The 24,792-nt window shown below is 42.8% G+C and overlaps 1 protein-coding gene across 4 annotated transcripts in view; it reads left to right on the forward strand.

Annotated features, from left to right (window-relative positions):
* The window catches only part of LOC137345020 (carboxypeptidase D-like), a 212,676-nt gene that overhangs the window by 181,202 nt on the left and 6,682 nt on the right, over positions 1-24,792 (forward strand). For all 4 annotated transcript variants that reach the window (XM_068008366.1, XM_068008367.1, XM_068008365.1 and 1 more), the window contains 10 exons: positions 772-920; positions 4,163-4,385; positions 7,808-7,908; positions 14,164-14,336; positions 15,554-15,738; positions 17,574-17,686; positions 18,805-18,922; positions 20,695-20,847; positions 22,617-22,765; positions 23,885-24,140. In XM_068008366.1, the coding sequence (XP_067864467.1) occupies positions 772-920; positions 4,163-4,385; positions 7,808-7,908; positions 14,164-14,336; positions 15,554-15,738; positions 17,574-17,686; positions 18,805-18,922; positions 20,695-20,847; positions 22,617-22,765; positions 23,885-24,140 (1,620 nt within the window). The remainder of the gene's footprint in view (positions 1-771; positions 921-4,162; positions 4,386-7,807; positions 7,909-14,163; positions 14,337-15,553; positions 15,739-17,573; positions 17,687-18,804; positions 18,923-20,694; positions 20,848-22,616; positions 22,766-23,884; positions 24,141-24,792) is intronic.

Raw genomic sequence — 24,792 nt, forward strand, 5'->3', positions numbered from 1 at the left:
GGCACAGCTGGACAAACCAAGCTGGGAAAAGGCAGCAGAAAGCAAGCCTGAGATTCTTAAGAAAGTCCTGTGAAGGCAGAAATCGTTTTAGTTGTTTAGAAAATGATTTTATTCGTGATTTTTTTAAAACAAAACTTTTATGAAGTTGTTATGTTATAAATATTTTTAGGGGTATAAAGTGGAGTGAGTTGGGAATCAACATGGCCATTCAAAGGCATTTGAATTTGTTTTCTTTGATTTGATTGGTTTTGTGGAAGCTGGTCATGTTGATGTCAATTTTGATGTCCCACTGACTAAAAAAAACAGTTCAACATGCTTTGTGCTCTACAGGCACATGAACATCTCCTCCAACCTGCAGAGATTTCCCAGATACAACAGGCTAGAGGGGCTAAATGGCCTACTCCAGTTCCTATGTTGCTATATTTTCCCCTATTGATGCATGCCAAAGTCAAGGCTTCTAATTGGAAAGAGAGGGAAAGAGATCTGGAGCGATGGATGGATGGATAGACAAAAGCACTGATAGACAGATAGATATCAACAAATCATAGGCCGAGAATTTCCTCGGAGCGGCAACCGGAAGTGCAACGGAAACCCCATTTATGCACGTAAACGGGATTTCCGCTGCACTTCTGGTGAAGTTACATCGGTGGAGCGGGAGCAGCTCCAAGGAAATTCCCGGCCGTAATGTTAGAAAATGATGCCACAGTCAATCAGACTGTCCGCACGTTTACAATTCTTCTTGTACCTGTAATCCTCTTCTCTATTATCCAGGAATTAAAGGGAGAGTCTTTGACACTAATGGAAACCCCATAAAAGGAGCTTCAGTCCATATAAAGGGACGTGATAATATTCTACCTTACAACACCACCGCGGATGGTGAATATTATCGGCTTCTCCTGACAGGACAATACACCATCCTGGTAAGAGCTCTCTTTCTCCAGTTTTCTTCCCTGTCCTGGTTTATCACCCAGTGCTGTCACTGGGGTTATCTAGCATATTAGCATCAATACACTACAGAGAAGAAATACACTAAAGCTAATACACTTTAATGCTGTGCCACACTCTTCAATTTATCACCTCAAGTTGCTTCCACAAGTGACAAACCTGTATCCACCAGTAGTTCATCCTGCTAGTCAACTGCTCACAATTTTCCCTCTGGACATAATAAAGATCTCTAATTGAATTGTGATTTTCATAGCTTAAGTGAAGACAAAAAGAAAATTGCAAAGTCACACCCAAATTACTTTACTGAAATTGTACTGACATAGAATCATAGAATGATACAGCACAGAAAAAGGTCACTCGGCCCATCATGCCAGTGCCAGTTCTTTGAAAGAGCTATCCAATTAGTCCCACTCCCTGCTTTTTCCCCATAGCCCTATAAATTTTACCACTTCAAGTATTTATCCAATTCCCTTTTGAAAGTTACTATTGAATCTGCTTCCACCACCCTTTGAGGCAGTGCATTCCAGATCGTAAAAAAATGTTTCCTCATGTTGCCTCTGGTTCTTTTGCCAATTACCTTAAATCCATGTCCTCTGATTACTGTCCCTTCTGCCACTGGAAACACTTCCTCCTTATTTACTCTATCGAGACCCTTCATGATTTTGAACACCTCTATCAAATTGCCCCTTAACCTTCTCTGCTGTAAGGTGATAAACCCCAGATTCTCCAGTCTCTCCACGTAACTGAAGTCTTTCATCCCTGGTACTATTCTAGTAAATCTCCTCTGCACCCTCTCTAAGGCCTCGACATCCTTCCTAAAGTGTGGTGCCCAGAATTGGACACAATACTCCAGCTGGGCCTGACCAGTGTTTCATAAAGATTTAGCATAACTTCCTTGCTTTTGTACTCTATGCTTCTTTTTATAAAGCCAGGAATCCTGTATGCCTTCTTAACAGCCTTCTCAACTCGTCCTGCCACCTTCAAAGACTTGTGAACACACACCCCCAGGTCTCTCTGTACCTGCACCCCTTTAAAATTGTACCATTTAGTTTATATTGCCTCTCCTCATTCTTCCTACCAAAATGAATCACTTCACACTTCTCTGCGTTAAATTTCATCATGTGTCTGCCCATTTCACCAGTCTGTCTTTGTCCTCCTGAAGTCTGTTACTATCCTCCTCACTGTTTACTACATTTCCGAGTTTAGTGTCATTTGCAAACTTTGAAATTATCCCTCCATAAACATAATTGTTTCTGTAAAATAAACAGGTTTTTTTCCTAACCTTACCAGTAATACACACATTTTTCCTGAATATTCTAATTCCCCCCCCCCCCCCTCCGTCCCTACCGATCTCTCCTGTATCTGTATCAAAGTAATTTTCCTGTAAAATACACAAGGTATGAGAGTATTCCTATTGCTCTTGGGGTGTTGAATTGAGAAGTCTGTTAGATTTCCATGTTTAATTTTAAGGAGTCTAATTTTTCTATGGAAGATATCAAAGGATGGTGTAGTGATGACATGTAGCTCTGAGATTTTTTTTAATGGTTCAAAATTTAAAGACCAGGATGACACCAAAGCTAAATAGAGTTGGAATGCATAAATCAGGAAGTGGTGACTAGGCAACTCAAACTTGCAAGAGGAAAGAAAGAATAAGGGAGGTAATGAGTTCCATATTTTTGAGGTCATAGTATTTTACAGCATAGAAGGAGGCTATTTGGCCCATCGTGCCTATGCCAGCTCTCTGTAAGAGCTATCCAATTGGAAATATATCGCCGTTCCTTCATCGTCGCTGGGTCAAAATCCTGGAACTCCCTACCTAAAGGCACTGTGAGAGAACTGCAGTGGTTCAAGAAGGCGGCTCACCACCACCTTCTCAAGGGCAATTAGGGATGTGCAATAAATGCTGGCCTTGCCAACGATGCCCACATCCCATGAACGAATAAAAAAAAAATCCAATTAATCCCATTCTCCTGCCCTTTCCCCTTACCCTTCTATTTTTTAACTTTTTCAAACATTTATCCACTTTCCTTTTAGAAAGCTCTTCTGGATTCTGCTTCCACCAATGTTTCTGGATGGACATGGGGAGGCCTAGAAATTCGATGACACTATGCCTGTTTTACAGGCTTGACACGGGCGTCAAAATGTCCAATAGGGCCGGTGGCGTGCGTACATTCTGAGCCAATGGTGCGCTGCCCGCCATATTGGTATAGACATCCAAAGAGGCATCCAGGGTCCACACCTGAAACGGGCATTAGCCTCTTTGCGTATGTGAATAAGGGGCCTAACACTTTTTTTTTGCCTCCTTTACCAAATTGGTTTGTCCTGAACGCAGCTGATGCCGGGCCAGCTCCATTCAGGAAAACCAGGTCGACATGTGGCCTAACCAGCGGTCCTTAAAGGGACCACCGCAGGCCACCACCAAAATAGTACTTTTTTTAAAAATACTTACCGGAATGTTGAGCTGTGAGGTCCCTCCCGATCACTACCTCAACCTCCCTTCCGATTGCTGCCGCGACCCCTCTCCCGGTCATCCCCCTCTCCCAGCTGCTTCCCGGCTCTCCTGGTTATCCCCCCCACCCTCCCTCTCCCAATTGCCTCCCTTCCTTCCTCTCCTGATCCCCCCATCTCCCTCCCACTCCCAGTCACTCCCCTCCCTGCAATTCAAGAACCATCAAATGAAACATATCAGAAAATTCAGATAGCGCTATAAACCCATTAGAGTGAAGCTCTGACTGTTTATCAGTGTTACTGAAACTCTGGGATGGATCACTGCCTGGAAACACACTGCACACTATTTCTGTATAATAAATATATACAAATATTGACTTTCGTTAAAATTGGCAGACGAGCTAGCTTGTAAGTTCTAAAATGATAGGGACCAGTGGTTGAGCCCTGTGACTGGTACTGCAGTGACACTGTTCCACATAACTCAATCAGCAGGGATATTGTATCATGTGATGCAATCTACTGGAACATTGTATCACATCACTCAATCTACTGGGATACTGTATCACGTGACTCAATCTACTGGGATATTGTATGAGGTGACTCAATCTGCAGAAATATTGTACCATTTGACTCATAAAAGCTAATTTAGACTTCAATTTCACTGAGGGAAATGACATACCTTAATGTCCCACAACTATCCAACAAACAATTATAAATGTACGTTCTCCTCACTTCCTTCATCGTAATTTCTGTGCTTTCTTCTTTGTAGGTAACTGCAGATGGTTACCTGCCAGTCCAGAGGAGCGTTTCGATTATCAGTATCCCTAGGGATCCCTACAATGCTACAGTGGTGAACTTTGTGCTGCAGACAAGCCCTTGCTGGCCAGGATATACTTATCACAACTATGATCAACTCCAGATCTTCCTGTCCTGCATTCAGCAACATCAGCCCAGCATCACCCATCTCCACACCATTGGAAAATCAATCCAAGGTCAGCGGGCATGTTCACACCACGTGTAGTGACTAACTTGGGGGGCCAGGAAAGATACTTCACCATTAGGGATGGAAAATTGGGCGTGTGGGGGGGAAATGAGCATCCCTGAATACTTAATATGTGCTCCTGATAGTCAAAGCACAAATTTGTAAAATCACCTCTTAATTAGATACTCTGAAAAATTCACAGGACACTTAGACCCCGATATTTACAGGGAAGCAGGGAGCGAGCGGAAGCGACTGTCAGCAGCCGGGAAATCTGGAGAAACGAGAAAGTTGGAGGTCCTGCCAAATTTAACAGCGGGACCTCATTAGAATTTTTGTACTCAGTTTCCCGCCTGGCAGCCAGCCCGATTGAGAGGCAGGCTGACTGCCAGGTGGGATAGCCTGCTATTCAAGGCCGCAGCGGGAACGAAAAGGAGGGAGGGAGAGATCACGGGGCGGGGGGGGGGGGGGGGTGGTGGAGAGATTGGATCACGGGAGGGGTCGGTAGATTGAGGGGTAGGGGAGGAAAGATTGCTAGGGGGAGGTCTGGAGATCGCAGGGGGGAGGGATCGCCTTGGGGGGGGGGGGGTGGAGAGATCGCACGGGGTGGGGGGTCAGAAGATCGCAGCAGGTTTGATTGGGGAGCTGGGAGGAAGCACTCCTGCTTCCTCCCAGCAGGAGTGCTTGTAGAGTAGGTTTTCCCTCCCGGCATCCAGTCCGCCTCTCAATCTGTCCAGCTGCCGGGGGGGAAACCGAATACAAAAATTCTAATGAGATCCTGCGGTTAAATCCGCCTTTCCCGTATTTCCGGGTTTCCCGCCCGCTGACAGTCTCCCCCGTCCCCTCCCCATAAATATCGGGGCCGTTGTGTCTGTTGTAACATGCTTTAACTGCACAAGCTGAAAGATTCTGACAACAACAATTCGAAATGACCGCTGGTCCTTTCCTGAGGGTATTTATGAATTGTTTCCTTAATACTCAGACATACTGAGCACTGTCTTGGATCCCATACAGAGGACATGCTTCTGCACACATTCCATACAGATGGAATGAGTGTCTGCTCTTTGACGGTTAAGGGGTATGATTGAAATGAATTTGTGGTTTTAAAATGTAGCAGCTCTCAGTGAATAGAACATCTGCGGGTAGAAATTGGACCTCGTTTAGCCTGTTTTACAGGTGTAAAATGGACGCAACAAGTCCCAGTTTTGGGGACCAACGTCCTGCACCCCAGGGTTACCTGAGATACGTCCGCCCCAAAATTGGGTCAGGCCATTTTTCAGGCGTCCCTGGAGGCCACCTAAAACAAGCATTATGTGCCATACATGTGTATATAATTACATAGAAGGTACAGCACAGAAACAGGCCATTCGGCTCAACAGGTCCGTGCCAGTGTTTGTACTCCACATGAGCCTTCTCCCTCCCTACTTCATCTAACCCTATCCTTCTATTCCTTTCTCCCTCGTGTTTATCTAGCTTCCCCTTAAATGCATCTATGCTATTCGCCTCAACTGCTACTTGTGGTAGCGATTCCACATTCAAACCACTCTCTGGGTAAAGAAGTTTCTCCTGAAATCCCTCTTGTATTTATTAGTGGCTAGCTTATATTTATGGCCCCTAGCTCTGGTCTCTCCTGCAAGTGGAAAGTTCTTCTCTATGTCTACCCTGTCAAACCCTTTCATAATCTTAAAGACCTCTATCAGGTCACCCCTCAGTCTTCTCTTTTCTAGAGAAAAGAGTCCCAGCCTGTTCAATCTTTCCTGATAGGTATAACCTCTCAGTTCTGGTATCATCCCAGTAAATCTTTGTTGCACCTTCTCCAGAGCCTCTATTTCCTTTTATAATATGGAGACCATAAGGGGCCCAGTGCCTGTTTTAGATCCCCTCACAGAAATTGGGTTACGATAAGTAGGGGCCTGCCTCACTCAGGATTCAAAAAGTGTAAAAGCCTTCCTGTGGAGCCAGGGGGAGCAGGGGTACTCCTTCTGGCTCCACAGCATTCCTGACAACCGCTTTCTGGTGCAGTTGGCACCACTCTCGCTGTCCTGCCCCACCCTTGCACTCGCCTCAGGCTGCTACCAGCGAGGCAGGAGTCCTGCAATTAATTGCCGCAGAAAGGTCTTACCCACATTATTTACATTACTCGCAGGACCTAAATTCAGGCCTGTCTCCCGGGAGCCTCCCAGATTGGGTGGGTGTCGAGGCCGCATCTCCAAGCTTCATGCCCGAAACCGGGCATCAATGCATTTTCCACCCCCAACGTCACAAATTTACTTCCACTTTGTGGATTCGGCAACTCGCCCTCCAGCAATCTAGACGGTCAGGTACACATTAAACCCAGCTCAAACTGATGGAGTGAAAATCCCCAGCCCACTGCCAGCTGCAGTGATATAAAGTCCGCAAATTCTTAAACCAGGTCCAAGACAATCTGCCAACCCTCCAGGACTGCTGTAGAGTCTCCAGGAATTGAAGATTAGTCTCCAAGACACTGCTGTCAGCAACAAGCCAGGAGAAAAATCATAGGGGCATTAGACAAAATTGTGTTTTTTTAAATTTTCTTTGAACACTTTCATTTATTAGTTATAAAAATATTGGAGATGGGGGAAAAGGGCTGTTTCACTAACAGTCAAGATGAATCCAATTGGGTAAAAAATTGCCTTTGCAATTGGCCGTGAGAAGGCAATGCCCCTGGAGGATGAAGCAATGACGGGCAGTGTGGGGGGCGGGGTGGTTTGAGGCAGGAAATCATGTGGTGAAACCCAAACAGGGTTGGCAACCCTAGGTCTGAGTGAACATGGGTCACTTTAAAGGGACCACTGGAGGCTACCACCAAAAAGGTAATTAAAAAATGTTTTACTAACCTGAATGTGGAGCTAGGAGATGCTGGGGTGGGACGTCTAGCTCCACATTGAAACTGCGGGCCACTAACTAACGGCCACCACCCCACCCCCTGACTCACACTGGACGCACTGCCTCAGTGGGCAGCCCATTCCACAAGCGAACTCAATTCATGCCGTAGACTCCCTTCTTATACCTAGACTATCTGGCACCCTGCCTGCTCATGAACATTCCATTCTCATTTTCTCCCACAGGCTGTGAATTTGAGCTCATCCAAATCTCTTCCACCCGTATCCTAACTCGCACCCAGCCCTGTTCACTCATCACCCCTGTGCTCGCTGACCTCCATTGGTGAACAGCACACGATCCCCACAGCTCTTTTAAACTGGTGCAGTAGAGTGGTCAATTCTAAGGCTGCTGTTCAGCACAATGCTAGGCAGAGTAGAGCAAGCAAAAAGCGAGGCCCAGTCCTACAGCAAGCCGAGGGTGCTGGCATAGAGGAGCCTCGCACTGCAAATGTTGCAGATATAAATTGAATTTTATGCTGGTGTTTCCACTTCTGAGCCATTCCTTAATTATATTTCTCCTTTGGCTCCACAGGCAGGGACCTCTGGGTGCTGGTCATTACTGGGCGCAATCCAAAAGAGAATGCTGTTGGTAAACCCAATGTTAAGTACGTGGGAAACATGCATGGCAATGAGGTGCGGACTTAATGTCACTTAAAAAATAGTTTCTTCCGCCCACTACACGTATGCATCCTGGTCCAGGGTTCAGGGATCTTTTTTTAAGGAGCAAGTCCACTTGGAAGGGGGTGGGGAGGGAGTGTGGAGAGTGGCGGCAGAAGGCCTTGAAAGTCACCGTGCTTCCTGTTCAACTTTTTAAAGTAAAAAGGAACATTTTTGTTTTTTTAAAAAAGGCACCCAGGCAATCGGCTTTTTGGCCGTTTAAAATTAAAATAGCTGCTCCGGTTATCCATAGCAATGCTGGATGGTAGGGACAACGAGGTGCAAATGACGGAAAATAAGTCAGATAATACATTTCTATCAATTGCGCACCATTGCAATATGCCCATCCACATATGGGTGGAGGTATTGTACGCCGTCGTCACTTCAAGAGAGCAGGGAGTCAGCGGATTGATAGCGCTGCTTGTCAAATTGTTTAGGGTGCCCCAGAGTCGTCCAGGGCGCACGTCTGAAACTAGCGTTGGGCCCACTTCCGACGTAAATCAAGGCGTTTTCAGGCTCCTTTCCCATTTTCAATCCTGGTCAGTTTTCTTGGGCCTGAAGCAGCCTCCAACGGTCCTTAAAGGGAACACTGGAGGCTGGCACCGAAAAGGTAAGTAAAAAATAATAAATAAATTGACTTACCTGAATGTGGTGCTAGGAGGTGCGGGAGTGCTCCACCTAGCTCCACATTGAAACTGCGGGCCACTGGCGGTCCCCCTGGACTCACAGTTGGACCGGTGTTCCTGCCTGTCGACTTTCATCCTCTTCGCGCAAGCCAGCTGCGTCCGGATGATGCCCGAGGAACAATTTTGCGTGGTCCTCTCGCACATCAGTGCAAATTCGGGCGTGAACCAATTTCTAGGCTTTGTTGGGTTTATGGGATATCTTGATCCATTCCACAGCCAGCTTATTCATGCCATACACTCTCTTCCTACACCTAGATTATCTGCTTATTAACATTCCTTTCTCGTTTTTTCCCCGCTTATTGGGTCCTGCTTGTCACAGTACTCAGAGAATGACCTTGTCCTGTTTAACCCTTACATCTACTACAGAATCAGTTTAATATGTATACAGGGCTGTGGCCATTCCATCTGGTGTGCCTACTCTTACAGGTCTGGGACTATTCCCACTGGAGAAGAAGTGGTTAAGAGGTTTTCAAAATTATGAAGGGTTCTGTTAGGGCAAATGGGGAATGACTACTTTCTCTGGTGGGGAGTCAATGACCAGGGGTCATCAATTTAAAATCCTCAGTAAGAGAGTGAGCAGAGAGATTAGGAGAAAATGCAGAGAGTTTTTAGACCATGGGATGCTTTGCCACAGGGAATGGTTGACGCAGAGGGAGGAATAGATAAACATTTGAAGCAGAGGAAGATACAGGAATGTGGGGAGAGAGTGAGGTAGTGGGATTGGTTTTGGATTGTTCCAGTGAAGAGCTGGCACAGACAGAGTGGGCTGATTCGCCCCTTGCTCTGTAAACTTCTGCATTTCTATGATTCTTTGATGGTTTGAACAGCTGTGTGAATTTATCATTAACAACGGTGTTGCTGTATCATAAAATCTAACATGGCGGCCATAGCCACAAGGTGACAATACCAACTTTATTCCTAATGGTAATACACTGAGGTTGCACACCTGAAGCAGGCCTTGCTCGGCGAGGGCACATGTCAGAGAATCGGGGCTATAGTGTTAAAGTCCCCTCTCCGACTAGTGCGAGGACCTGCTCTAGGAATGAAACCTCACCTGTATTTGTAAACAAAAGATTGTGCAATGCCTTTGTTCTGGGTCTATTGCCAGCATTAGTCACCTGCATGTTACTCTGTGAACATCTTTACAAGCACCACAGCCAAACGATGTTGCCTGTGTGATGTACCATAAATACATCAATCTTGAAACACACAGTTTTTTATTTGACCATTTAGTCAGTTGTAAAAACACTTCTGTAATATATTTAAAAAATGTTATCTGCATGCACATCCTGTTAACCTTTTCCATTATAAATTCCTATGTCCACATTTAGACTGGAAACTGCCTATGCAAACTTGTCATACTAATTACGCCCTCCTGCCAGCAGAAGCCAGTAGATTTAGGAATCTGTAATGAAAATATAAAAGTAAGGATAGAATGGGGTCATTTTAACCTGACCCATCTGTCGGGAAACTGACAGGATCGGGTGGAATGCCAGTTTTACACGCTGTCCAATATTACTCTCTGTTGATTTCAATGGAGAGTGAAATCGGGCGGGGTGTAAAACCCGATCCAGTCAGTTTCCCGACGGATGGTTTAGGTTAAAATTGCTCTCTAAAAAATGGGGACTGAATAACATCTCTCTGTTCTAGTCCAATTATCCCCCAGCCTCTAACACCACTTCATCCTGAAGACTACACATGGTTATGACTCCGCATGTACAAAGACATTGGACTCCAACTATTATCAGATAAATAGTCTTTAATTACATACATTTATTCCTGCCCATGTTATTTTCAGAAGGATTTTGTTTGGTACAATAGAAGTACTGTGGAATTCATTAACCAGTTTAGAACAAGCTTGCTCATTCTTGCCATGATAAAGGCGATGCTGTTCATTCAGTTTGTACCATCACTATGTGCAGCTGTCAGTGTTCCAGGTTATGAGATACATCGGCCACTACTTTGTGTAATCACCAGTTAGTGGAATCATTCAATTACTGAGGAAAACCATCACTTGAACAGAATCTCTTTAAAGAAATCCCACTTATTTTTTTTAATATAAAGCTGGCAACTTATAGATAGACAAAATTAAAATTTAATGAATAAATCTGGGACTGCTTCACACTGATACCAAGTGTACAAAAATAGAAAAAAGTTTTCCCAGGCAGTTCTCCACCCAGCATGTGAGTACAAGAGTTGAACTCCCCCCCCCACCACTCCCAAAAATGAAATTGTTCCTTATTCACTTGTACAGTTTATTAAATATTCTAGTCAACAACCCCCTCCCCCCACCTCACAGCATAGCTCATGGTGGCCGTGCCATCAGCTGCCTAGGCCCTAAACTCTGGAATTCCCTCCCTAAACCTCTTCACCTCTCTACCTCTCTCGCTTCCTCTAAGACCTACCTCTTTGACCAAGCTGTCCTAATATCTCTTTATATGGCTCGGTGTCAAATTTTGTTTGATGATCACTCCCGTGAAGCTCCTTGGGACGTTTTACTACGTTAAAGGCGCTATATACAGTGAAACCTGTATAAACGGACACTCCCAAAAAAAACGGACGCCTGCAAAAAACAGACACTTATTGAGAGACCCAAACAACTTACATGGTAAAATATACACGAGGCACTCTGAAACCACGGACACTCGCAAATTATGAACCACAGACAGCCTTCAAAGCACCGTGCCCTTTTACAACTTAGAACATGAGACAATCTGTTGCAAAGTTGCTGTATCTGGAACTTTCACTGAGTCGGGATCACTGGCACTTCCCCTTGCAGCTTGCATCCTTTTTGCCCCCCAAATTCTTTGGGGCCCGTCACTTTTGTGAGGTCAGTGTTCGCTGGTCAGCGTGAGGCAGCAGCGGGTTTATGAAAGAAACGGCTTTTGTGGAATGGCCAGTATGCCACTCTGTCTCTGGGATTGAATGCTTGCACAGCTCATTTGCAGGGATAGAGCGGTTTCTCCGCGTACTTAAGTGACGTGCTGGGTTTTTGTCTTTGAAATGCTGGGTGGAGAACTGCCTGTTCTTCTGAAAATTTTGACAGTATATGCAATGACCATTTTGAAAATAAGGAGGCCGGCAAAAAAGGACAGCTGATGCCAGTCCCTAAGGTGTCCATAATTAAAAGGTTTCAGTGTAACTGCAAGTTGTTATAGAATCACAGAATCTTACAGCACAGAAGGAGGCCATTCAGCCTGTCGTGCCTGTGTCAGCTCTTTGAAAGAGCTGTTCAATTTAGTCCAACACCCCAGCTTTTTCCCCATAACCCTGCAAACCCTTCAAGTACATGTCCAATTGCCTTTTGAAAGTCCCTATGGAATCTGCTTCCACCACACTTTCAGGTAATGTGTTCCAGATCTTAACAACACTCAGTGTGAAAAAATTTCTCCTCATTTCCCTCTAGTTCTTTTGCCAATTATTTTAAATCTATGACCTCTGGTTACTGACCTACTTGCCAGAGGAAACAGTTTCTCCCTACTTGCTCTATCAAAACCCCTCATAATTTTAAATACCTCCATTAGGTCTCCCCCTAACCTTCTCTGCTGTAAGGAGAACAATCCCAGCTTCTCCAATCTCTCCACATAACTGAAGTCCCTCATCCCTGGTATCATCCTGGTAAACCTCCTCTGTACCCTTTCCAAGGCCTTGACATCATTCCCAAAGTGTGGTGCCCAGAATTGTACACAATACTCCAGCTGAGACCTAACCAGTGATTTGTAAAGGTATGGTATAACTTCCTTGTTTTTGTATTCAATGCCCCTATTTACAAAGTTAAGTATCCCATGTGCTTTCTTAACTGCCTTATCAATTTGCCTTGCCACCTTCAAAGATTTGTGAAGATGCATCCCCAGGTCCCTCTGCTCTTGCACCCCCCTCAAAATAGTACCATTTAGATTATACTGCCTCTCCATGTTGTTCCTCCCAAAGTGCATCACTTCACACTTCTCTGCGTTAAATTTCATCTGCCATGTGTCTGCCCATTTCACCAGTCTGTCTATGTCCTCCTGAAGTCTGCTACTATTCTCCTCACCATTTACTACATTGCCAAGTCTTGTATCATCCACAAACTTCGTAATTGTACTCCCTATACCCAAGTCCGGGTCATTTATATATAACAAGAAAAGCAATGGTCAAAATACCTACCCCTGTTGTTGCTGTTGCTAGTTGCATCTGTGACTCTGTAAAGTCACAAATTCTAATTGTTAAGTAAATAGAATCTCAAGTCAGTCAGAGTTTCATTGTTATTTGGTGAGCGAACTTTACAAATTACAATGGGCCGGATTTTGCTGTGAGCTGCGAATGAACAGCACCAGCCATTCATTAGACTTGCACTTTCCCATAGACTTTCTATGGGGTTTTGCACGGCAAGTTCCTGTAAATTCGAGATCCATTCAGCGCAGCAGGCATCTGGGACCTGTGTGAACAGGGCAAGCAACTGTGTGTCTCCTTAACCAATCAGATTGAAGAATTAATGAGTAGCACAGCGTCTGAACCAGGAAGCGTAAGGTTAGAATAGTGAATTCAATGTCAAATCAGATACAGTAAGTGAAATAAAGAGAGGGAAAGAAAATTGGATTCAGAGATAGAGATAAAAGAGACAGAAAGAAAAAGTATGAAAAAAATAATTTTATTTCATTTTTTTTTAAATGTTCAACAGTAATTAAAAGCTGAAGGAATGAGACTTGTAAAAGTTAATTTTCAGTGCCAGAGAGTAATTAAGACTTACCATGCCGTTGAAAGGGTACTTACACTGGAATGGACAAGCCCTAATTTTTTTTTGGCGAGTTTAGTCCACATCAATGAAGTAAGTACAGGAACTTCATGCCGTTCAATACATAGGAACGATGAGTCAGATGGCGAGATGCCGTTTTCACGCAGCTCTTGGAGGAGCATTGCATCTCGGACAGCAACTTCCGGATTTTCGCGTTTAACTGCGCATGTGCGGTCACTGGAAGTTACTGTCCGATTTGCACATAAATAACGGGGAGCGCTGTCATCCTCGCCATTATTTTTACAGTAGGATGCAGCCCATTATGTTTTTCAGCCTCAGGCTCCAACTTTGAAGCATACAAAAGTTTAAGATTGTTTTGCAATTGTAATGAAGTGCGACAACAGCACATGCAGACGTACCATTTTAATATCGATATATCCATAATATATTAAAAATCCTACATATAGCACACACTGACTTCCTGTAGCACTTTTCCAGTCACATTGCTGATAGAATCCTTATTGTTATAAAGCAGCCTGTCCTCTGACTAACCATGAGCAACGTCACAGGAAACCTGCTAGAATATATTAAAAGATGTCACATATGGTGAGCATTTTCTGTAAGTGTCACACTTACTTCTTGCAACGCTTTCTCCGTCACGTTTCCCCATCGCACTTTGTTAGTAACACTCCTATTTATAAAACAGCCAACTCACGATGGGCAAAGCCACAGGAACACGGCTAGTATTATCTAGATGAGGTTGACTACAGTGACATGTTGTGGTAGAAAGTTTACTTTAAATCACCTTAATGTGAACTGTTTATCCGACAGGTGGTAGGCCGAGAACTTCTCATACATCTGATCAACTACTTTACCACAATGTATGGCTTTGATGAAGACCTAACGGCTTTCATTGACAATACTCGGATTCACATCATGCCTACCATGAATCCAGATGGGGCAGAGGTTTCAGACCCTAATGATTGCTATGGGACGACAGGGAGGTAGAGCTCTCCATGTTAATGTATTTTAGCAGTAATATGTTTTTACACAATGCATTTGGTCTTTATCTAGTTAATCATAAGAACATCAGCAGTGTTGATTCTGCTTTGGAATTTTTTTTGCCGGGGGGAGTTTCAGATTAATTAAATTGCCCGTAGGCAGATACATTTTTTTCTCCAAAACACCTGTGCATATTCTGTCTTATTTTTATTATTCCTTCTTGTGATTATGGGTGTCGCTAGCAAGTCTGTCATTCATTGTAAAATAAGAATAGCTCTTATTTATTAGTATCTGTTACAAAGCACCTCAGTTGGTTTCTAAAATCAGCTCCTACTTTTTCACCCAGTTCTATTATTCACACCTCATATCTTCCTCCAACTGTATTATGATAGTGGGTTGAAATCATTCCCTGCCATTCTAGCAATGGACACATTAACAATTTTCTACGAAATTCCTCTGTCCGCTATTTGTCAGATCTAAGGTGTCTCTCATCTCAGGGTGGCTGTTATCTAAAAAAGGACCAGCTTCTGGCAGCCCTTTTTTATACACTGGCAAGGGACGCCAGACCCATGTCTGAGACTCCCACATGTGAAGGCAACCTTAAGGAAGCAGGCTCGCTGCCATTCTCCAGAGAGTCAACAACGTCCACTCCTTGCAACTCTCTGGTGCAAGGCACAGGATCTGAGGTGTCACAGACTGAATACTCCCAATCATCTCTTGCAAGCCCTGTGACATTGTCCTGCTGAAATCATCTATGGAAGCCATTCTTAGAACCTCTCACTGGCATCTTGATGCCGCAGCAATCTCCCAGCCTGGGTTTTCAGCATGTGGTGAGATACTTCCTACAATGTGTTGCAGATCTGGGTGGTACCTGAGTTCTTTCCCTGTAAACCTATTTCCTGATCATTTGACATTGAATCCCATGGATTCTTTGATGGCCATTGCTGATCAAACAGATCTTTCTTCCACTTGATTGCGGGTCCAACCCTTTGTTCTGTGTTGTAATGTGGCATGAAGCATTCCTTTGTAGATCTGCTATCAGATAAAGTCTTCTGTTCCCAGATTTGTTTTCAGATACTCCACCTCTTTTCTAATGGGTCTGTTTTAATGTATACATATTCCAAAAAGGTAAATGTGTCATGCACCTCACACAATGCATCAAGGTTGAAAAATGACCTGCTTGTTTGCTAAAATCACTCTACTGTTTGTAACCTGACAGGTACAACGCCAAACACATTGACCTCAATCGGAACTTTCAAAATGTTTTTTCTAAACAGCAGCCAACATATGAAAGGGAAACCCTTCTAATGATGAACTGGATAACCAGCGAGAACTTTGTCATTTCAGCAAACCTTCATGGGGGTGCTTTTGTAGTTAACTACGGCTATGATAATATACCAGATGGTAATTATTGCTCCCTTAGTCATGGCATTGTTATGGTTACTAAATTGTTAAATCTATTTATATAATGTGGTCATAGAGGAAATGGTTCAGATGACTAAAGATAAGTATGTTCCTCAGTCGGAATGAGATGTTGCAATAGTCAAACTCCAACTCATCTCCCAACAATGTACTGTGGGTTTTTGCAGTTCTTGCTTAGCTACAAGATGTGAGGCATGGAAACTAGGCTTGTATTTCCTCGAGTATAGAAGATTAAGCAGTAATCTAATTGAGGTGTTTAAGATGATTAAAGGATTTGATGGGGCAGATAGAGAGAAACTATTTCCTCTGGTGGGGGAGTCCAGAACAAGAGGGCATAACCTTAAAATTAGAGCTGATTGTTCATGTTATAAATTGGATAGCCAGGTGGTGAAGGATAGAATACGAGAACCTGATCTTCAGTTGCTTCCAAGCCTTTATTCACAGAGCTCCGTATTACTAGCTTCACACCCTAGATAAGTTCTCATATAAATGGATACAAGAGAGTCCCCAATTAATACGCACCACCTGAATGCAATTAACACCAATTGATATAAATCATACAATTAACAGTTCAGGGATGATGTCAGGAAGCAATTCTTCACACAGAGGGTAGTGGAAATTTGGAACACTCTCTCCCAAAAAGCTGTCGAGGCTGAGAGTCAATTGAAATTTTAAAAACTAAGATTGATGGATTTTTGTTAGGCAAGGGTATTAAGAGCTACAGAACCAAGGCGGGTAGATGGAGTTAAGATACAGATCAGCCATGATCTAATAGAATGACGGAACAGGCTCGAGGGGCTGAATGGCCTACTTTTGTTAAAGATAGTCAAAATTAACAAAAAACATGTCTTCCATTATTCCAAGCACAAAGAAAAATAGACATCAGAATCTGTGGAGCGGGTCTGAATACTTTGCTCAGTATTGCCACAATGTGATGGGTGTTGAGCTTGAATAGTCATACAGATACAGGAATCAAACTAGAAAATTGAATGATTAAAGTGGTGAGAAGCAGGGGTCTGCCTGACATAATAGTCTCCGACCATCTCAGAAATCAGGTGATATGAAAGTTTACATTCTCGGAAGGACACATTGAGTATTCCATTGCACATCCATGGGGGTTCATGTTGTGCTACAATGTTGTTAAAGGCTATTGAGGAATACCAAGGATTAATCACTAATTCAATTTTCCTAATTGTTTACTGTATTCATCACTGATTATTTTCAGAAAATGCCTTCTTTTATGCAATATGCATGAAATATAACTTTCTATAATCAAAAGGGGAATAATTCCTCTGTGTATTAACATTTAACCCAAGAGCAAAATCAAGCACCTACTATGAGAGAAGGTTCCCTCTGTGTGCGATGTATGATGAAAACGTAAATCCATTTATAAAGAACACGTTTACAATTTTGCACACGGGAAATCTGTGACTTTGCCCTGATATAAATGTTAACACACAGAGGATTTTTTTTCCTCTTAAAGAACAACAATTCCAATTAAGCAAGTGGGCAAATGTCCACTGCACAACATGGGCGCAAGTTAACAATTTCATTCAGTGAGAACACAACAATATGGTTTAAAAACTGAAATTATACTGCAGGAGCAGAGCTGTACGCTCCACAGAACTGGTATCAGGAAACATCAATGGGTAACTAAGGCAATCAATGTTTTGCATTTGACCTTTGGCATATTTTACCCAAGGTTTGACATTGTTCTGCTTCTACAGCCTTCTCCCTCCACTTAATAATTTATTTTGCAAATAAGTGCTGGGCAGTAACCATTAACAATACTCTCCACCTCTCTCTTCCCACACTAGAGTATCATCAGTACTGGCACACTTATGAGGACTGGTACTATGGCCGACTTGATCCTGGAGAGATTCGAGAACATCACACGCCAGATCATGATGTCTTTCTGCATATTTCAAAGGTGAGTGTAATTCTTCTCACAGAAGACAGCTGGTACCAACGAGCAAGGGCTTTGTATGTTTGCAAACCTGAAAGCAGCTCAACACTTTATCAAGTCTGTTCTCTTGCACATACTTAATTATGATATCTGATTGGTAAGACATAAGAACATAAGAAACAGGAGCAGGAGTAGGCCGTATGGCCCCTCGAGCCTGCTCCACTATTCAATAAGATTGTGGCTGATCTTCAATCTCAACTCTACTTTCCCGCCTGATCCCATATCCCTTGATTCCTCTTGAGTTCAAAAATCTATCTATCTCAACCTTAAATATACTCAACGACTCAACATCCACAGCCCTCTGGGGTAATGAATTCATAAGCCCAAAGAGAGGTATTACCTTGGACAATAACCTCTAATAACCTCCATGTCTGGTGCGCATTTCCTGTCCCATCTATTTCTTGTCTGGCACAGTTTCAGTGTCACACTCAAGTTTCTGTGCCATATTTAAAAAGATATATAAAGAAACAAAGAGAGTCATTTGGAATGTACAGACGAACATTATAGGAACAGAAAATATCTGAGTCAGAATGTCTGCAGCCTATTAATTGACCTTACCATTCACACTTCAAATTTCCACGTCGTTCACCTGAGGAAGGAGGTAGCCTCCGAAAGCTTGTGAATTTAAAATAAAATTGCTGGACTATAACTTGGTGTTGTAAAATTGTTTACAACTTCAAAAGAAGACAAAGAAAGCCAAGGGCTAACTTGCAGCCTGAATGAACTCACCTAGTGTTTATTTAACAGCAATTAGATATTGGACCTTAATAGGATTTAGCTTGAACTTAATAGTAAAATAATTGCATTGCATGGTATAATCCTCCTGTTCTTATAACACAGTACATCATCCAACCTACTGTGATCAATGCCACAGGAGATCTGCTAATATACTAAAACACATTCATGTGAATTGAATCACTGTGGACTGGGACTAGGAATTAACAATGCAGCCATGCCGAGCCGAACAATACTAAGATTAATCCCTCTAACATTTTAGAAAATACTTTACTGACCTGCAGAAAAGATCCTGGTCCACACTGCAAAGCTTTGTATTATTTAATGGAGTATATTTTGTGTCTTAGGTTTATTCCTATACCCATGCGAACATGTGGACTGGAAGCCCTTGTCCCCAGGAGGTGAATGCTTCCTTTCACTTTGTAGATGGGATTGTCAATGGTGCAGCCTGGTATCCGATTGCTGGTAAAATTATCTTTTTTTGACATCTAATTACTAATATTGCACAAATATGTTAATTGATAAAATGGGTGTCCAAACTGCAGCCATGGGCCACATGCGACACCCAAGCCTTACCAATCCAGTCCTCCATGCCCAGGCAACTCAATCCTATTTGGGCTTATATTTCTTTCTTGCTGGTTTGTCCTCTTTGAATTTTGTGAACCTGGATGTTTGGAAAGGGCTGTTTTTAACACTGTTGGTGACAAATCCTAAATCAGTACACCAAGATCTGTTAGTGCCAGCAGCTGCAGATATATGCAAATTTGTGGGAACATGGGTTTAAAGTTCATCTGTAGTCCCCGAGGCTTCATGTAAAGCCCGTTTGCCTATTTTGGAGTTGGAATTTGCTTCAGTGCTCATTCTTGGTGAATATTTGGGTTGACAGCATGGATTTCCTATTCAAGTACCTTTCCTGAGATATATCTGATATGGAACATTTAATGTTTCAATTGTTTAAAGTCTGCACATCTACGCAACAGATATTAGGGGGCCATTTTCTCTGTCCGTTAAATGTAACAAAATCATAGACACATTTTTCATAAACAGGTTTACAGTTTCAGCACACATAGCACACAGAGGAAATCTTCCCCATTTGTGACTGAATTAAATATAAATAGTTCCTTTTGGATGTAAATAAATCCCCAGTTATTGATTATTTGACTCAAAGAAGGGCGACAGAAGGTTGTTCCAATAAGAGGGAGAATTGTATCGCTGTTGTGCAAATGTTATGTGCAGTTTTCTCACTGGACAAGAACAAGTATCCTTGTGGAATGAATCAGGAAGCTCAGCGATTGTGGACTCAGTCAAAGCAAATCAAAACAATGACCTGAATTTATATAGCGCCTTTAACATAGGAAAACATCCCAAGGCGCTTCACAGGAGCAATTATCAAACAAAAAATTGACACTGAGCCAAAGAAGGGAATATTAGGAGGAGTAACTAAAATCTTGATCAAAACAATTAAGCCAATGAAGTAAAGGGATACAGGCTTGTTAGAGGGCTAAGAGGGAGTTGAAAGAAAATAATGAACTTGGGTCAGGACTGCGTACCTAAAAACTGCAGGATTTTCTGAACCAGTCTTTTCTTGGTCCATCATTCTTACACATTCTGGCCCTAAAAATCCATGGCCCTTCTGGCACACTTTCACCATGAGTCAGGCAGGAGTGCAACGGAAGGACCGCGAATGAGGTCAGGACCTGGATACAGTGGGGCCTGACCTCTGCACTCAGTTTTCATGGGGCTTTGTTTGGAGCGGAACCTCCATTTGAGGGCTGCAAGTGGAGCCTGCCTGAGATGGTTCAGTCGTGGGTCGTAGGCTGAACCCCTGAAGAAAAGGTATGTACATTTTTAGTTTCATGTACCCCTTATAGAGGGACATTGCCAGGGCACCAGTGGAGTCATGTTGGGGGCTGACCCAGAACACCCCCTAGAACAGCCAGTCTCTCCTGCATTTTGCAGCCTCCCAGGAGTGGAAGGCATCTGCAGGCCATATTGAAATTAGGGAATCTCCCCCTGACCCCACATACTTTGGTGGGGTCATCAGCAGAGGTTCCCAATGGGTTGATCCTGGCACTGATGCTAGGATTAAAGGCACACGGATTTTCGGCCCTCTCTTTGCTTTCTGTTTGTTTCCATCCCGTTCCCACCACTTTATCTAACGGCCTGAAAGTTGGTGAGGCCAAAAAGGTAAAGCTGTAATGTGACTGCAATAGCTAACCAATCCTTCTTTTCCACAGGTGGCATGCAGGACTACAATTATATGTGGGGTCAATGTCTGGAAGTCACTCTGGAAGTGTCTTGTTGTAATTATCCCCCAGTGGAGGAGCTCCAGCATTTCTGGTGGGACAACAGAGATGCCTTGATTCAGTACCTCAAACAGGGACATTTAGGTAACTGTTTGGCAAAGTGCTGTATCTTGTTTTTAAATTCTTAGAGCAATTGAAAATAAAAAATTAATTAACTGCAGTTACTGCAGTTGAAACAAATGAGAGAGGGAAATTTTTATTAAAGAAATAATGGGATTTGGAAAGGTGAGTTCATTGACATAACTTATTAATTAACTGGGTTGTGCCCATATATTTAGATAGCCTTTACTTTTATGAGGGTTATAAAGAATTGAAGAAAATTGTTTTTATATTATGTATGAATGTGTAAATGGAGCCCTCCCACCTCAGGGTATTCTTTGAGTACCTCTAAAAAAGATGAGTGGTGACCTAATAGAGGTCTTTAAAATTATGTAGGGGTTCGATAGGGTAAATGTAGAGAAGATGTTTCCACTTGTGGGGGAATCCAAAACTAGGGGCCATAAATAAAGATAGTCACTAATTAATCCAATGGGGAATTCAAGAAAAACTTATTTACCCAGAGAGTGGTTAGAATGTGGAACTTGCTACCACATGGAGTAATTGAGGTGAATAGAATAATGCATTTGAGGGGAAGCTAGGTAAGTAAATAAGGGAGAAAGGAATAGAAGGATATGCTGATAGGGTGAGATGAAGTAGGGTGGGAGGAGGCTCATGTGCAGCATAAACACCGGCACAGACCAGTTGGACCGAAGCTGTAAATTCTATGTAATTCTATATAATGACAATTATGATGGGGATTTTTCCTTTTCTGTCACTTCATACAGGTTCAGTTTTCTTGCTGTGCGGATAGGCCCTTGCATGGCTTCAGACTGAGAATGGCCAAGTGATTTAAAAACCAAACCCAAGTTCTCAGGTTCTTTGTGAAGCACAACCTATTTTAAATGGTGTTCTACTTTTGACAGTGTTGCCAAATAAACTGCACATTAACAATCAATCATGCTGAACTCTGGGAGTTCTGGTCTAAGCACAACATTTCTTAAAGACTGCAAGTGTATGCTTGCACATAGCTGACTATTTATAGAAACCCATGAGGTGTGTCAGTTTTGCTGTTGACCAATTTTGAACTTTTGACAGCCAGTTCACTGGATTATGAAAAGCTGGATTATTTTACTGTTTAGTCATTAAGACCAGGAAATTTATTAACAAATCCTTAAAAACTAGACTGTTAGTTGCAGTTAAGGTCTTGGTCACAGACTGTGGCTCTTTGAATAGTGCTAACAACAAGTTGAAGTTAGTCGACAAGACAAACAGACAAATTTTGCTTGTGGAAGACATTAGTCATTAGATTTTATGGCTTCACAACATACTTGAATCAGCCAATGTTGTGAGATTTGTTGACATTATATTCACCTAGTTCCTCCCATGATTCAGTTGGTAAGGCTGTGTCCTACGACATGATTTTTCAATTGATGTTCTTTTAACGCTGGTGTTGTTTCATTAATTTTAAATGGGTTACCGCTGGATAATGCCGATCAGAAAGTCTAGGCTCCAGTGTAGAACTGAGTCATGTTGACCAGGAAGATCCCATGTTCAATCCTCAGTCTGTGCTGAGTTAGTTGCTCACAACTGGGCCAGCAGTACGGGGAATTACGATTGGCTTCAGTGCCCAAGAGCTGAGATGGGAAACAAATCAGCCAGGGTTCCCTTTACGGATCGCGCCGCTTCTGGAAAGTGCGGATCTATGGGCATGGTCTGAGGACATTTTTTTAACATGCATCGTGGAATGTTGTCTCAAACAAAAAGGCTTTAATGTTTTTTTCTGATCAGAATCTAATTGTGTGTTTCATGAACAGGTATAAAAGGGCAAGTATTTGATGAGTTAAACAATACACTTTCTGGAGCCCAGGTGCAAATAGACAATCGAGAGACTCCATTCCCCTTTAATACCTCCGCTTCAGGGGAATACTACAGACTTTTACTACCTGGCACATATACAGTTAAGGTATTAGTTTCAGGAACTTTCAATCTTAAGTGTTTTTTAAACTTCAGGTAGAAATTCAGATCCAAGATACTTTAAAAAATAATTAAACAATTGTTCTATACACTTAACCAATTGTTCTAATCATAGAAAGTTACGGCACAGAAGGAGGCCATTCGGTCGGCACGGACATGTGGGCCGAATGGCCTCCTTCTGTGCCCATAACTTTCATTGATTCTACTATATTTATAAATGACGTAGATGAAGGAATAGAGAACCGTATTTCCAAGTTTGCTGATGACACTAAGTTAGGTGGCACAGTAAATAATGTGAGCAGAAAGTTGCAAAGGGACATTGATGGATTAAGTGAGTGAGCAAAACTGGCAGGTGGAGTTCAATGTGGGGAAGTGTGAGATCTTTCACTTTGGACCCGAGAAAGATAGATCTGAGTATTTTCTAAATGGTAAGAAGCTAGGAAATGTGGACGAGCAGAGATATTTAGGGGTCCAAGCACAGAAATCACTAAGAGCTAGTGGACAGGTACAAACAAGTATTAAAAAGGCTAATGGAATGTTAGCCTTTAATTCAAGGGGGCTGGAATACAAAGGGGTGGAAGTTATGCTACAGTTGTATAAAGCCCTGGTGAAACTGCATCTGGAGTACTGCGTTCAGTTCTGGGCACCGCACCTCAGGAAGGTTATATTGGTCTTGGAGGGGGTGCAGTGCAGATTCACCATAATGATACCGGGTCTAAAAGGGTTAAATTATGACACGTTGCATGGACTAGGCTTGTATTCCCTTGAATATAGGAGATTAAGGGGTGATCTAATTCAGGTATTATAAGATGGTTAAAGGACTTGGTAGGGTTTATAGAGAGAAACTATTTCCTCTGGTGGAGAGTTCAGAACAAGGGGGCATAACCTTAAAATTAGAGCCAAATGTGATGTCCTCTACAGTTGACCAGCCTGCTGAGGCTAATAGTTGAAGAATAAGCATTTGGCTGAGGTATCAGAGAGGAGCTGCCCATGTCAGTGGAACTGTACAGCAGCATGAATTAGCATCTTTGGGGGAAATTTCAGGGGGACAAACATTTGTAACAGATTTTAAATGAGAGTCTGATACATGCTGATTTGTTTCTTATAGGTGGTTAAGGAAGGTTACCATCAGTCAACAGTAACTATTACCTTAAAAGACACCTCTTCATATCCATATAGCGCAGCAGTTGTAAACTTTATTCTGAAAAGAACAGACAACTCAGTCAACCCCAAACCGACTGTAACACCATTGTCAAACCAATACTCTTTCAGTTCCGGAGAACTTGTAGGTATCTGTATTGGTGTGGCTGTTGGAGGCGTTCTATGTGGAATTTTGGCTTTCTACCTCATAAAATCTCAGATAAGTATGTTTACAACTTTTTGTTTGTTACCATTAGAATTATTACAAAACAAAAGAACATTTATTATCAGCCATTTTCATTTAAAGGAATTGCCATATCTGAAAATCACTAAACAGGTTCAGAGAAGGCCCATCGGCCCATTTGATCTCATCCTTCCAGAAGACGAACCCTGTTGTCTTCCCATTACAGCACCGAGCTGTTTCATGAATGAGTACAGTGGCTGAGCCTCAACTGTTCTCCCTGGCAAACTCATTCCAGCTGTTGAACACCTTCTGTGTGAAGAAATACTTCTCGATGCCTGACCTAAACTTGCCCTTCACAACCCTGACTCAGTGCCCTCCAGTCCTCCCACCAGACGTTATAAAGGGAGCTATCTGTACACTTACTGGTGTCTCTCATGAATGGAGATGGTGGATTTTGGACAGCGCTCACAGAACTTCAATGTGGGAGGAGGCTTGCGTGGAGCATAAACACTGGCATGAACCAGTTGGGCCGAATGGCCTGTTTTGTGCTGTGCATTTAATGTAATTCTACATCGTACCAATGAGCGTTCTACACAACTGGCTATTCCAGGTAACTACAGACCTGTCAGATTAACATCGATTGTGGGGAAGTTACTAGAATCTATATTCAGATATAGAGTGACGAAGCACAT

Source organism: Heptranchias perlo, chromosome 28, assembly GCF_035084215.1.
Source record: "Heptranchias perlo isolate sHepPer1 chromosome 28, sHepPer1.hap1, whole genome shotgun sequence".
Lineage (NCBI taxonomy): Eukaryota > Metazoa > Chordata > Chondrichthyes > Hexanchiformes > Hexanchidae > Heptranchias > Heptranchias perlo.